This window comes from Corapipo altera, unplaced genomic scaffold (genome assembly GCF_003945725.1).
Source record: "Corapipo altera isolate COAL_440 unplaced genomic scaffold, ASM394572v1 109, whole genome shotgun sequence".
In the NCBI taxonomy this organism is placed as follows: Eukaryota; Metazoa; Chordata; class Aves; order Passeriformes; family Pipridae; genus Corapipo; species Corapipo altera.
The window spans coordinates 291463-303640 of record NW_020885038.1 but is presented as its reverse complement, the minus strand read 5'-3'; the positions used below and the strand labels follow the sequence as shown (position 1 = coordinate 303640).

The 12178-nt window shown below is 46.6% G+C and overlaps 1 protein-coding gene across 1 annotated transcript in view; it reads left to right on the top strand.

Annotated features, from left to right (window-relative positions):
• The window catches only part of LOC113959413 (myosin-1B-like), a 33144-nt gene extending 26739 nt beyond the window's left edge, over positions 1–6405 (top strand). Inside the window, exons 32-39 of the mRNA XM_027668432.1 lie at positions 1628–1936; positions 2022–2225; positions 2320–2445; positions 3554–3724; positions 5185–5289; positions 5369–5464; positions 5877–6011; positions 6376–6405. Of these exons, the coding sequence (XP_027524233.1) occupies positions 1628–1936; positions 2022–2225; positions 2320–2445; positions 3554–3724; positions 5185–5289; positions 5369–5464; positions 5877–6011; positions 6376–6390 (1161 nt within the window). The 3' untranslated portion in view covers positions 6391–6405. The remainder of the gene's footprint in view (positions 1–1627; positions 1937–2021; positions 2226–2319; positions 2446–3553; positions 3725–5184; positions 5290–5368; positions 5465–5876; positions 6012–6375) is intronic.
• Positions 6406–12178: the final 5773 nt, after the last annotated feature.

Genomic DNA, 12178 nt, shown 5'->3' with positions numbered 1-12178 from the left:
AATCAAGGATGTTTTCCAAGAAGGTCTAATCAATACTCAAGTTTTCTCAATGTCACTCCCTGCTCAAAGCAAGCTGAATGCTGAAGAAAATTAGGACAATATTTCTTGAGTTCCTCCACTTCGAATGAGTGGGAGTCAGTAACATGTTTAAAGAGGAGTCAGTTCACAGGACATGCGTTCGGATGAACATGAAGAGGTTGCTGGGGATCAGCTGAATCTTGGAATACACTGGTACACTGTCATGCTTTGCTGGCACAGGCTGTATGCCAGGTCCCACAATTCCATGATTTCTGTCTTCCTTACTGTCTTTGGCTATCCCTCAGTTCTCCATAGCTTCAAATCTTACTTTTTTTTGCCATTCCAGGCCACATTGTAGCTCCTTCAGTTTCCTCTTGTCTGGGTTCTGCCTTCTGTTCCCTATCTGCCCTGCCTGTCTCTTGGAAAACATTTTATACTTCTGCACGACCACATCTGATTCTCCACAAAATGTCTTTGAGAGCACTTCATGAGCTGTCCACGGTATACCTACGGCATACCTCAAAAACAGAATTAACTTAAGTTGGACAGGATCTCTGGAGGTCTTTAGTCCAACTTCCTGGTCAAAACACGGCCAACTTTGAACTTACATTAGGTTGCTCAAAGCCTTGTGTGATTGATCTTTATAATTTTTATGGATGAATATGTCATACTATTGCTGGACAGCCTTCTCCAATGCGACACCATTCTCATGGGAAAACACTTTTATCCTCATATGCAGTCAGGATTTCCCTTGTATCAACTGTTGACTGTTGCCTTTTGTCATTTTGCTGTCCACCACTAAGAAGAGCCTCACTTTATTTTCTCTGTAAATTCCCTTAGGTAGAAAAAGGAGTATAAAACAACTGGCACATCTCTAGATCTCTCTAGATGGGCAGGCAGTAGGAGAAAGAGGTATTGGTCATGAAATCCATCTGCTCTAATTTATGCATCTAAATGTCATCAATCTAATCCTGAATTAGTCACCATAGGCTGATTCTAGAAGCAAAAAGGAGAAGCAGGCATCTCTGGAGAGTTTCTTCTTAAAAGGGATGCGAGGGCTACATCAACTGTTTCATTCTCTGGATATCTTATTTCTGTCCACTGGTTGTAAAGAGCCAGCTTCAGGATTTTAACTCCTTTTAGCTGAAGCTAGATGACACCAGTACCAGAGGGAAAAGGCTGTGTGGAAGGGGAACATGCCCACACAGTCACTGGAATGGGACTAAGGGTAGAGTCCCTAAGCAGAATTCATCATGGAGGTGCAAGAGAAGGCAAGCTGCTTCTGAGCAGGAGGCTTGGCTGTCCTATTTTATGTTTTCATATGATTTGTTATCTCTGCAGTGTCAAAATAGCCCTCAGTGCCCAGACTTTGTGGTATTGGAGGCATTTCCCTAAGGAGTATTATTCCTAAATTACCATTTGATATCCAGATGAGGTACAGTGACTCTTGAGTATGTGATAGCAGTTTTTTCAGTACTTGGCCTTTTCTAAAGGTCCACAGTAAGGCAAATACACCTGCCCTGCTGGCTGCAAAGAGTCACATTTCTGCAAAGGCATTTCCCACCAATGGGCACTGCAGAGACAAATGATAATATTTCAACCCTGACAGGGCTCTTTAGAGCACGAAGAGGGAAAAATCTTACGTGTTCAGCTGGAGCTGAACCAGGTGAAGTCAGATGTTGATAGAAGGACTGCAGAGAAAGATGAGGAAATTCAACAGCTGAAGAGGAATCACCAGAGGGTATTAGAGTCTATGCAGACCACGCTGGATGCTGAGATCAGAAGCAGAAATGATGCTTTGAGGCTGAAAAAGAAGATGGAGGGAGATCTGAATGACATGGAAATACAGCTGAGGCATGCCAACTGTCAGGTAGCAGAGACACAGAAGCACCTTAAAGCCGTGCAAGGGCAACTCAAGGTAGGGACCACAAGGCTTCTGTCCCACAGGTCTTTGCCATTCACTCTACTTGCCTCTGAGTCTCATGGTGCTTTCCCCTCCTAAGGATTCCCAGCTCCATTTAGATGATGCTTTGAGAGAGAATGATGACCTGAAAGAGCAGCTTGCCATGGTGGAGCGTAGGAACAATCTGATGACAACAGAAATGGAGGAGATGAGAGCTGCTATGGAGCAGACCGAGCGAGCCCGGAAGGTTTCTGAGCAGGAGCTGACAGATGCCAGTGAGCGAGTGCAGCTGCTCCACTCACAGGTATTTGGCATCTCCTAGTAAAGGAGATTACCATAGGCATATGGGAGTGGCACAAATGGGATGGGAATGACATGTCTTCTGACTGTCCCAACAGAACACAAGCCTCCTCAACACCAAGAAAAGACTGGAAGTGGACATTACTCATTTACAGAATGAAGTCGAAGACAGCATTCAGGAAGCCAGAAATGCAGAGGAGAAAGCAAAGAAAGCGATCACAGATGTGAGTCCTCTTGCTTGCCTCCCTTCCATTTTATACTACCATAGTCACTTTTACACTTTAGAAAAGTATGAATCATGTGGAGGAGAACCAATTCTTCAACAGAAAGTATCTGTGACACACAATTCCTCCCACATGGACCTCACACAGCCCTGCCCCACTGCTTGCCACAGAACACTCCTTCAGTAATGGTCCTCATGTCCTGCTAGCAGTCTGTATTGAAGAGGCATCTCCTCTCCCCTTTCCCAAACCCATTCACTTTTGCTTCCAGAATAAATGTAATAGACAGGATAGAACAGATGGTGGCAAAATTGCAACAGGAAAAGAGTTATTTGGACCAAGGCCTGTTTAGACACAATACAAAAAGGCAGAAATTAAGACAAAAATCATACACACTTCTATACAAATGCTAGACACATAAGAAATAAAAAGAGAGAATATAAATGTTTCATTTAAATAAGACTACAGTTTCACAGCATCAGAACTACCAACGTTTAGGACCATCTAGGACAGGTATATGGAAATGAAACAGAAAATAGTGACACTATTGCATCAAGTCCTGGTGCACCAGTGTCTAGTCCTGCAGTGCTGCATGTCCCCCTGACCTCTCTGCTCTGCCACACTGGGAACAGCTACCCATCCTGGGTCCTGAGGATCTCAGCAGGCACAAGCTTTTCAGTGCAGTTTGAGGTACTCAGGGTCATTTCATTGGCAAAAACTGCTTAGTAGTCTGCCTCTGGCAAATTTAGGCACCAAATAGCCAGACGCTCATAATCACTTGGGAGCCCAGAGACACAGAGTGCTAGCTGGTGATATTTCACAATATCCCTAATTTTCAGTGACTTAAAAAATAAAACTTTGGTACCAAGCCATTTGCATGCCTTAATTAATTTTTTCTTTATGTCAACCCTGCCTGTTCTCCAAGGTGAAGCAGTTTTAGACTTTGAGGAACAATGATCCTCTTTGTATGACAGATCCTTAGCACAGCTGTGGGCCCTGACTGAGAACTTGCAGGGCCACACACCAGTGAGAAGCTGGGTCTTGCTCCCAGGGACACAGAACTGCCAGGATGAGGAGGCGTATTTGTAACACAACTGTGCCCTACAACCAGGCGGCCATGATGGCAGAAGAGCTGAAGAAGGAGCAGGACACCAGTGCCCACCTGGAGAGGATGAAGAGGAACCTGGAACAGACAGTGAAGGACCTGCAGCACCGTCTGGAAGAGGCCGAGCAGTTGGCTCTGAAGGGTGGAAAGAAGCAACTCCAGAAACTAGAAGCAAGGGTATGGTGAAGACTTGGGTAGCCTGAGGTGAAGTTTCTGACTGGGCTTTTGATTGCTGGAACCTCTTGTGAGGGTGGCAACAGGGACAGCCCCAGGTATTCCCAGCAGGTTTGATGAAAGCTACGCCGAGTAGAAAAACATTGCACTGTGGGCAAGGAACTTGAGAATGACCTCATAAACACTGAGTGGGCAAAAACGGGGGCAGATAAACATAAGGTGGACACAGACAGTAACTTTTGTCTAGGGAAAAATCATTTAAAGCATACTTACTTGGGGATGAACTTGGAACTGAAAAATACAGCCCAGACAGGAAGGAGATCACAGTCTCATCCAAGACAGGTCTCAGAAACTGTTCAATGTGCAGTAGAAGCAAAGACCTAAAAGAGAAAATAATTTGGGCTTCATTAGGAAAGGCACTGAGAACAAGACAGAGAGCATCCTTGCCACTATATTAAATATACCATGTGTAGTTTTGTTCTCTGCAGCTCAAGAAGGATCTGGGGGTGAAGCCTTATGAGTATTGACAAACAAGACTAGGACTCTGCTCTTTGAAGAGACCAGGACATCTTCACCTGGAGATTAGTTTAAAATAAATAAAAGGAAGTACTTTACAGAGTAGGCAGCGAAATTCTGGAATGTGCTGCCATGGGAGGCTATAGAGGCAGATGGTAAAAGGCTCAAAAAGGGGGTAGAAATCAGCAGGTTTATAGACTTACTTAAGGGAACAGGCATAGATATGCCACACTTTACACTTCTAATGTAACGGCTACGGAAACTGGACAAGTGTGAAGGGAGTAGACAGCAGACAAGTTCCCATGCTGTCCCTAAATAGTATATGCTGCTGCCACTCTCAGAAGCAGAGCATTAGGCTTGGTGGACTACTTGCCTGACCCACTTATTGTGCTCTTCAGCTGTTTCTGTTTCAAAATACAGTACAACTGATTGAGAATTTGGTGCTCTTGGCTTTGAAAGGAAACATCCACACAGAAATAAAAACACTGGAATTCAGATTTTTCTCATACACAGAAGAGGGATGGAGCATTGGGAGGTTGTTAAGGACTATTCATGAGGATGAGCTGGAGTCAAAGATAACAAATGAAACAGATTTTCACCATTTACCTGGTGAATATTGATAGATCCTCCCTTCTCTGTTTCAATTTCCTCTTCTCTGACAGATTTAAGCCTAATTCTGATTATAAATGCTCTAAGCATGCACAATTTACCTTTCTATATCCTTTTATAAATAACTATGGATTCATACATTATGTCACAACTAACACAGCATGGTGAGCATTTTTCAGCTAGTCTAGACCCAAAAAGCAGCTACGGGAATCTGCCCTGCTCTGTCTGCCACTTTCTCTGCAGCCTTTATCTGCAAATCTCTGGTTCCCAGGATCCTGCAGCAGGATCAGCAGCCATTCTTGGCAGCTTGCTATCTTCACCACGATTCTGTGTTTCAGATTAATGAGTTAGAAAATGAGCTTCATGCTGAGCAGAAACGAGGAATAGAGTCTCTGAAAGGAGCTCGCAAGTACGAACGAAGGCTGAAGGAGCTCACTTACCAGGTATTGCAAATCCTCTGCCCTCTTATGTGGATGACCTCGGTCCACGTTCCAAAGCTGACATGATTTTCACTTCCTACAGTCTGAAGAGGATAAGAAAAATATTCTCCGGCTCCAGGACCTGGTGGACAAGCTGCAGTTAAAAGTGAAAGCATACAAGAAACAGGCTGAGGAAGCTGTGAGTGCAGGACTTTTTTCAGTGGGCTTGGGTACACATTTCCAAAAGGTCTGGGCTCCCTAGCTCATTAAAATAATTGAATACTCAGTTTGACAGGGCAACTATGGCCACTGCCTTTGAATATCCTTTATTTTATAAAGACAGCTCAGAACAGAGTGGGCGTAGCTATAATTATCTTGGAACTCTTGAACCTTTGGAGCCACACAAGCCAATTTTCCCAGCTGGAACTGAGCAGGACTAATTGCTCTGCCCTCCAAGGGGTACTAGATAGAAATGCACAGGGTACTGGCCATGCAGGTATGTACCTGTGAGGCTAAACCAAGTGACATTTCTGTGGCACAGCCACGGGTTTAATGGTAACAGGGCAATGTCATTTGTGTCTCTGTCACTGACAGTGCTGTCTGACTTCCAGGAAGAACAGGCAAACGTTAATCTCTCACGATGCCGCAAGGCCCAGCACGAGCTGGAAGAGGCCGAAGAACGAGCTGATATTGCCGAATGTCAGGTTAACAAGTTACGAGCCAAAAGTCGTGACATTGAAGGCCAGGTGAGTTGTAGAGATGCAGAAAGGGACCATTCCTATGCAGCCAGTGTCACAAAGGCCTCTGCCCAAACACCTTGAATACAGCCATAGCTGTATTCCTCCCACTCTTTCACTGGGGTGACCTCAAGGCCAAAAACTGGCACTTATTCAAAACCAGTGTGTTTTGAAAGTCCTTTTGGTGACTCCCAAGAGTCAGACCAAATATGATCAACTCTAAGAATCCAGGTCTTTCAGCAGAATTGGGAGATAATAGCTCTTCATCAGGAAAATGGTAGTACATTTGCAATAGCCACAAACCTGAAACAAGTCCACAAATAATTCAGTTGCTCCAATATCCTCTACATTATCTTCCTTTTTTTATGTTTAGAAATCAGAGAAATGAGGTCCATGACCAGCTGTGGCAGGCTCCCTCCTGATATGGACTTCTGTGTATCCAGCAGATACCCATTACTTTCGTCAAGTAACTCACTACCTTCTTCAAGTAACCAGGTGTGTGTGCAACTAATACATTTAGCCAACCCTAAGTAGAAGTTGTGAGAAATAAAAATAAACCCGGGTAATGCTCAGGTGACTGTAAGGAGTATTGATTCACTACAAGATGGACAGTGAGAGTTTGTGACTGGATGCAGCAGGATTGCCAGTGGTACACTAGGGCAATGGGAGCCCATTCCTGGTTTTTTTCCTCAGTTTTGACTCTCTTGGTTGAGGGAAGCTAACGGTGAATTAGGGAAAACACTGAGAAGATCTCTGTCAGGCTGTAACCAGGGACTTGAGCTGCTCTGTCCTGCTGCCTCCGCAGCAGTCCCTGGCATAACCATGCGGGGACTGGGAGAGCGGATCTGGCAGGAGCGGAGGGGGTGACTGGGGATCAGCGCCCGACACCGCGCGCGCGTGCGTGTGTGTCTGTGTGCGCCTGTTCGTGTGTCTCTGTATGTCTGTGTGTCTTATGCGGGTGTGTACGCGCTGTGAGCCGTGGTGTGTTTGAGGAAGGGAGGGAAGCGGAGAGCACCCGCTCCATGCAGGGGCGGGAGAAGGGGGCACGGAGCGGATCTCCTCCATACAGTGCGAGTCAGGCGATCTGCGGCACGCAAAGGAGGGCTTTGCTCCTCGTGGGATGGGGGTGGCTTTGCCGTAAGCGCGGCTCGGCGCGGCCGAGCCTCCCACGAGCCACCCCGGGGGCTGACGGGACGCGGCGGGAGTTCCCCCAGGACCAGCCGCTCTGCCCGAGCGCGGCGACGGGGGCGCTGCGGCACCGCCGGCCCGAGGCCGCGAGGGAGGAGTGTGCGCAGTGGAGGGTGTGTGCGGAGCGTGGGGTGAGGGTTGTGCGGGGTAAGGGGTGTGCTGGGTGGGTGCGGGGTGAAGGGGGTGCGGGGTGGGCGGTGTGCTGGGTGTGTGCGGGATGAGGGGGGTGTGGGCCCGCCAGGGTCGCACCCGGCGGCTCCGCCCGAAGCGGGGTCAGACTCGAGCCTCCGCCCGCCCCCAGAGCCGCCGGGAGGCCCCGGCGCTGCCGCCCCGGGAGCAGAGCGAGGGAGGGACGGGATGGTCTGGCCGCGGTGCCCAGCACAGGCCTTTGCTGAGCTGCTCCTCCTTGTCCGGGAGAGGACACAGTGTTCGAAGCACACCGACAGCTCCAGGGGCTCATTGTGAAGTGTCCTGAAACGCTCCTGAACTGTGACAGGTGATCCCACAGACTGCTCCTTCCTGCTGCTGCCCAGCGTGCCAAGGCACAGCCAGTGCTGGCTCCAGGGCCGTGGTCAGGCCAGGCTGTGCCGGGTGGCTGTGCTCAGCTGGGTGGCCCAAGTGACAGCTAGTGGCTCTGGCTGCTCTCGGTCCCATTTCTGTCTCCAGGGGCACCAGTACCGTCACCCCACACCCACTGGTCACCCCAGCCAAGGCTCCTGTCTCCTCCCATTCACATTCAGCACTCAGTGGCCCTTCCTTCTGTCATTCTTTCCTCCTAGTGTATTGATCTGCATCAGTTTTTCCCCTACACTGTGTTCCATTTGAGTTTCTGTCATCCTCCTGTGTTTTATACCCTGTCATCACTGCTGGCTGTAATCCATGTGCATCCTGAGTGGCCATTCATCCTGTTCGCATTCAAGAGTCCTTCGTGCCGGTCGAGGCTCTCCAGTGTGTTGTTTGCTGACGCAGACAGTGGTCTGCCATCTCTGCCTGTCAAGCTAACAAAAATTATCCCATTGTTTCATTTCCCAGCTGCGTGGCTACCTGCCATCTCTGGCTCTGGCTTACATCTTCCCCAGCATGGCACTGTGTGCTGTCAGAGATGGATGTGGACAGCCAGATCACAAACACAGCAGTCTGTGATTTGAACAGTCGTTTTGTCCAGCCCCCCAAACTGCATGTCCTGCCCACACTCTCACATGACACGATGCAGTTTTCATTGCGCAGCTGTGCACATTGGGACCACGTCTGCCTCAGCCAACAAACAGTGCTGTGATAAGCAAAATGCTAGCTGACAAATCAGTAGATTAGCAGGGTTTATCCTTTTGTTAAGTGCAGACCTGTTCTCAATAATCTTATTTGTACATAAAGCAAGAAAAAATGGAAAGAATGAGAAACAGCTCTTGCATGGGAGTTTTGTTCTGTGGGAGTGTTCTTGGGGCTATTTTTTGATCCATTATGATGATGGCTGAAAACATATTTATAAAGCTGAAAGAAAAGCCTTTGTCTGAAAGTTTCTTTGCACTCCCAGAAGCTTCTAGATGTGCTTTGTAGTTGTCATGAGATCTACAGAGCCCTCTGAGTCCTTTGTTTGTCCCAGTATATCAGGAAAGGAGAGGCAGTGGGGTGACCAGATGCATGAGCATGGCCCAGGAGCCAGCACTGGCTGCGCCTTGGCACACTGGGCAGCAGCAGGAAGGAGCAGTCTGTGGGATCACTTGTCTCACTGTAGGAGTGTTTCAGTATAGAAGCCTGTTAGCTTCATTGGCTTCCTTTTGTGACCACAGACCATGCCACTTTAAAAATGACAGCACACACTCATGTCATCTGTTCTTCAGAAACTGCTCCCTGTTCAGCCATGTATCTCTACACAGAGAGAATAAGAAGGCAGGAGAGAGGTGTGGATCTTCCAGAGCCTGGCAAGGGCCTGAACAGAGGTCTGTGTTCAGCAGTTCCATTAGCAACTCTAGACTGTTCCCAGCTCAGTGGTTTTTGTATTTCTATATCTCTCTGCTTAGTTCTTTGCACTCACTTTATCGGATATGCAGGTGTGTTTTAACATTCTGAAGAGAAGCAGGCAATTCTGGAAAATAGAAGGGGACAAAAAAAAATTCTACCTCAAAAAAAGCATGGAAAGCTGGAAGGAAATTGAAATAGGATAAGTGGTGGGTTTTCAAAATAAACTTTATTTATTTCTTTAAGAACAAGAAATGTACCATTTTTCATTTAGTTGACCCAGAGGTAACATGAGATATAAATTATCTCTTCTTGTAGGAAATAAAAAACTCTTTATTTTAGAACAGTAACAAATTAGTTGATTACAAGAGCTGGAGCTGTGTCCTACCTCAATGTGTACGAAGGATAATTCTTGCTAGTATGCCTATCTGCAAAGTCAAAAGAAGGATTAAAATGCTGATTTAAAACCACACCATGCACACACAGAGCTCATCCCCTCTAGGAATGGTGCCTGCTCCTCCTTTGAGGTCCTAGGGGAACAGATAGAAGTGGGATTCATTCCAGTGGCCTACCAGCTTCTCTTTCAAGCCTGCAGGACCTTTTGCTAGGAAGAGGGTAATTTGTGCTGAGTTACAGCCCCTTTGCTTATGTCTGTGACAGACATCAGAACTTCCTGTAGAAAAGATTTCTCAGGTATGAATCAGGGCTACCATGTACCACCGTTGCTCCATATTTGTATTAGTACCACATTCAGCATGAGAGGAATGAGGGTTTAACTCTTTAATGACGTGATAAATTTGTTCTAATTCACCTCATATATTTGTTTTTATTCTCTGAAAAATAAAATCGCCTTATTTTTTCAACCTGGAACAAAACAACTCCATGCGTCAGTTCAAACTGGGGATTGATTGTAGGGTGCAGCCCTGCAGGAAAGGCCTTGGGATTCTTGTGGAAAACAAGTTGGACCTGTGTCAGCAGTGCTTCCCTGCAGCAACAACAGTCATGGGATTGCATTAACAAGTGGTCAGCAAATGGAGGATGTGGTTATTCCCCTCTGCCTGATACTGGTGAAGCTGCATCTGCAGTATTCTGTGCAGTTTTTAGAAAACTCCCCCATTATATGGGAGATGTTGACACACTGGAGAGGCTCCAACAACAGCCCCAGTATTGGTGAGCAGGAGCATGTGCCATGTGAGGAGATGTGATGGGGGTTAGGTTTGTTTGGCCTGCAGAAGGGAGGGCTGGGGGATCTCATTGCAGAGACACTGTTGAAAAGGGAGGTGAGAATTCCGATGCATCCAAGCTTCTCCTGCAAGTGAAAGAATGACAGGCAATGGTCTCATGTTGCAAACCAGGGAAATTCTTTTTCAACAAAAGGAGCACATTATTTACCAGGAGAGTGCTGCAGCCTTGGGAGAGGCTGCCCAGAGAAGTTGTAAAATCTCCATCGTTGGAATTTCCAGGATACATGTGGACAAAGCCCTGAGCGACTTCAGCCAGCTTTGAAGTCAGCCTTGCTTGGAGTAGGAGATGGGACCTCAATGTACATTTTTCACTCATTCAGCTGGACTCACTAATGTAGCAGGAAGGAAGTTGCATTCTGCTGTTTGGGGACTGATCAATTCACTGGAAAGGCCAGAAGCACTGATGTGGTACAAGGCACATGAAGGTCAGGACCATGCAGGGAGCGGGGAGGGTGGTGGTCAGGGAAGGACAGCATGGGAATGAAGCCTCTGTCTCACACACTGTCCGAGTGAGCCACCTACTTCAAATCGCCTACTTCAGCCTGTAAGTCCTCAAAGTGGTGATTCCAGTGTCGTCTTTTTTCCGTGACATTTTTACGGCATAGATTTGTAATCTCCATCACTGGAGACATTCGAAAGCTGTCTGGACGTGATCGTGGCTAACTTGTCTAGGAGGCCATGCTTGTCCAGGGTATTTGTACCAGATCACCTCCAGTGTCATCTCCAGCGTTCCCTTCTAACCTCAACCACTCTGTGATTCTTATTTTATCTGTTAATTTTAATATTCTGTCCATCTCCAGACACTCAGCTTCACTCACAGGAGCATGCTTCTTTTCATCTATTGGTACTTCTGACCCTTGCTTAAACACCCAAAATCCTTGAGAAATTTCAATATCTGATAATAAAATTTCTAATAAATTTTAATCCAATTGAAAAACTGTTTATTTTATGTATTTTTTTCTACGTATGGTTTACATATCTGGAGTTTTCTTACAATTACATTATTAGGATATGTCACCATTTGTTTTAAATTTTCTTGGTCATCTTCAGCCCCAGATTGTCGCCCTTCTGAGGCACTGCAGTATGAGAGCCCTGTTATCTTTTCTTTCCATGGTGTTGGACAAGGGGCCACAAATTAGAACCATCCCTATTAGTCAGAGAAACACACTTGATTTTTAGAAACTCTTCTTTCTGCACTTATTCTGACCGCAGGAGACTGTCTGATAAAATCCTCTGGATACTTCCTTCCTCTCAGCTGAGTACCCAAACCTCACTAGATATTTGAAGTGAATATCATTGTGATTTTTTGATACCAGTATGGATCCCTGCCTCAGATATTCCCTACAGCCAACTTCACAGTCTTCTGGGCAGCCCAAGGTCCAGGTGTAGCTTTGCAAGGGGTCAGGAATAGTGACCCTACTTTTTCCCACTGACTCACTGCTGTTGGCAGAGAAGTAGAGTATACTGGAGATATAAGCAAAGGGACTGGAGAGAGTCCTCTGTGTGGGCTGAGAAGAATGTGGGAGATGGACGAGTTGCTAGTTGGATCCTCATTGGAAAATGGAGTGAGGAAAAGGTTGGCCACAGTGAGCAGGGCTCTGCTGGGTCTTTGTCTGAGGCAAGTGGTGGATGTGCAGCACCCTTTACAGAGACAGTTTGCTGCCAATCTGTTGATTCTAAGTGTGTGTCAGCAACAGCAGACTTTAAAGATTAAAGCTTTTAAGGGAAAACTAATGCTGAGTTTCCAAGACTTTATGAGATTGGATCCTCATCTTCAGTACTACTCAG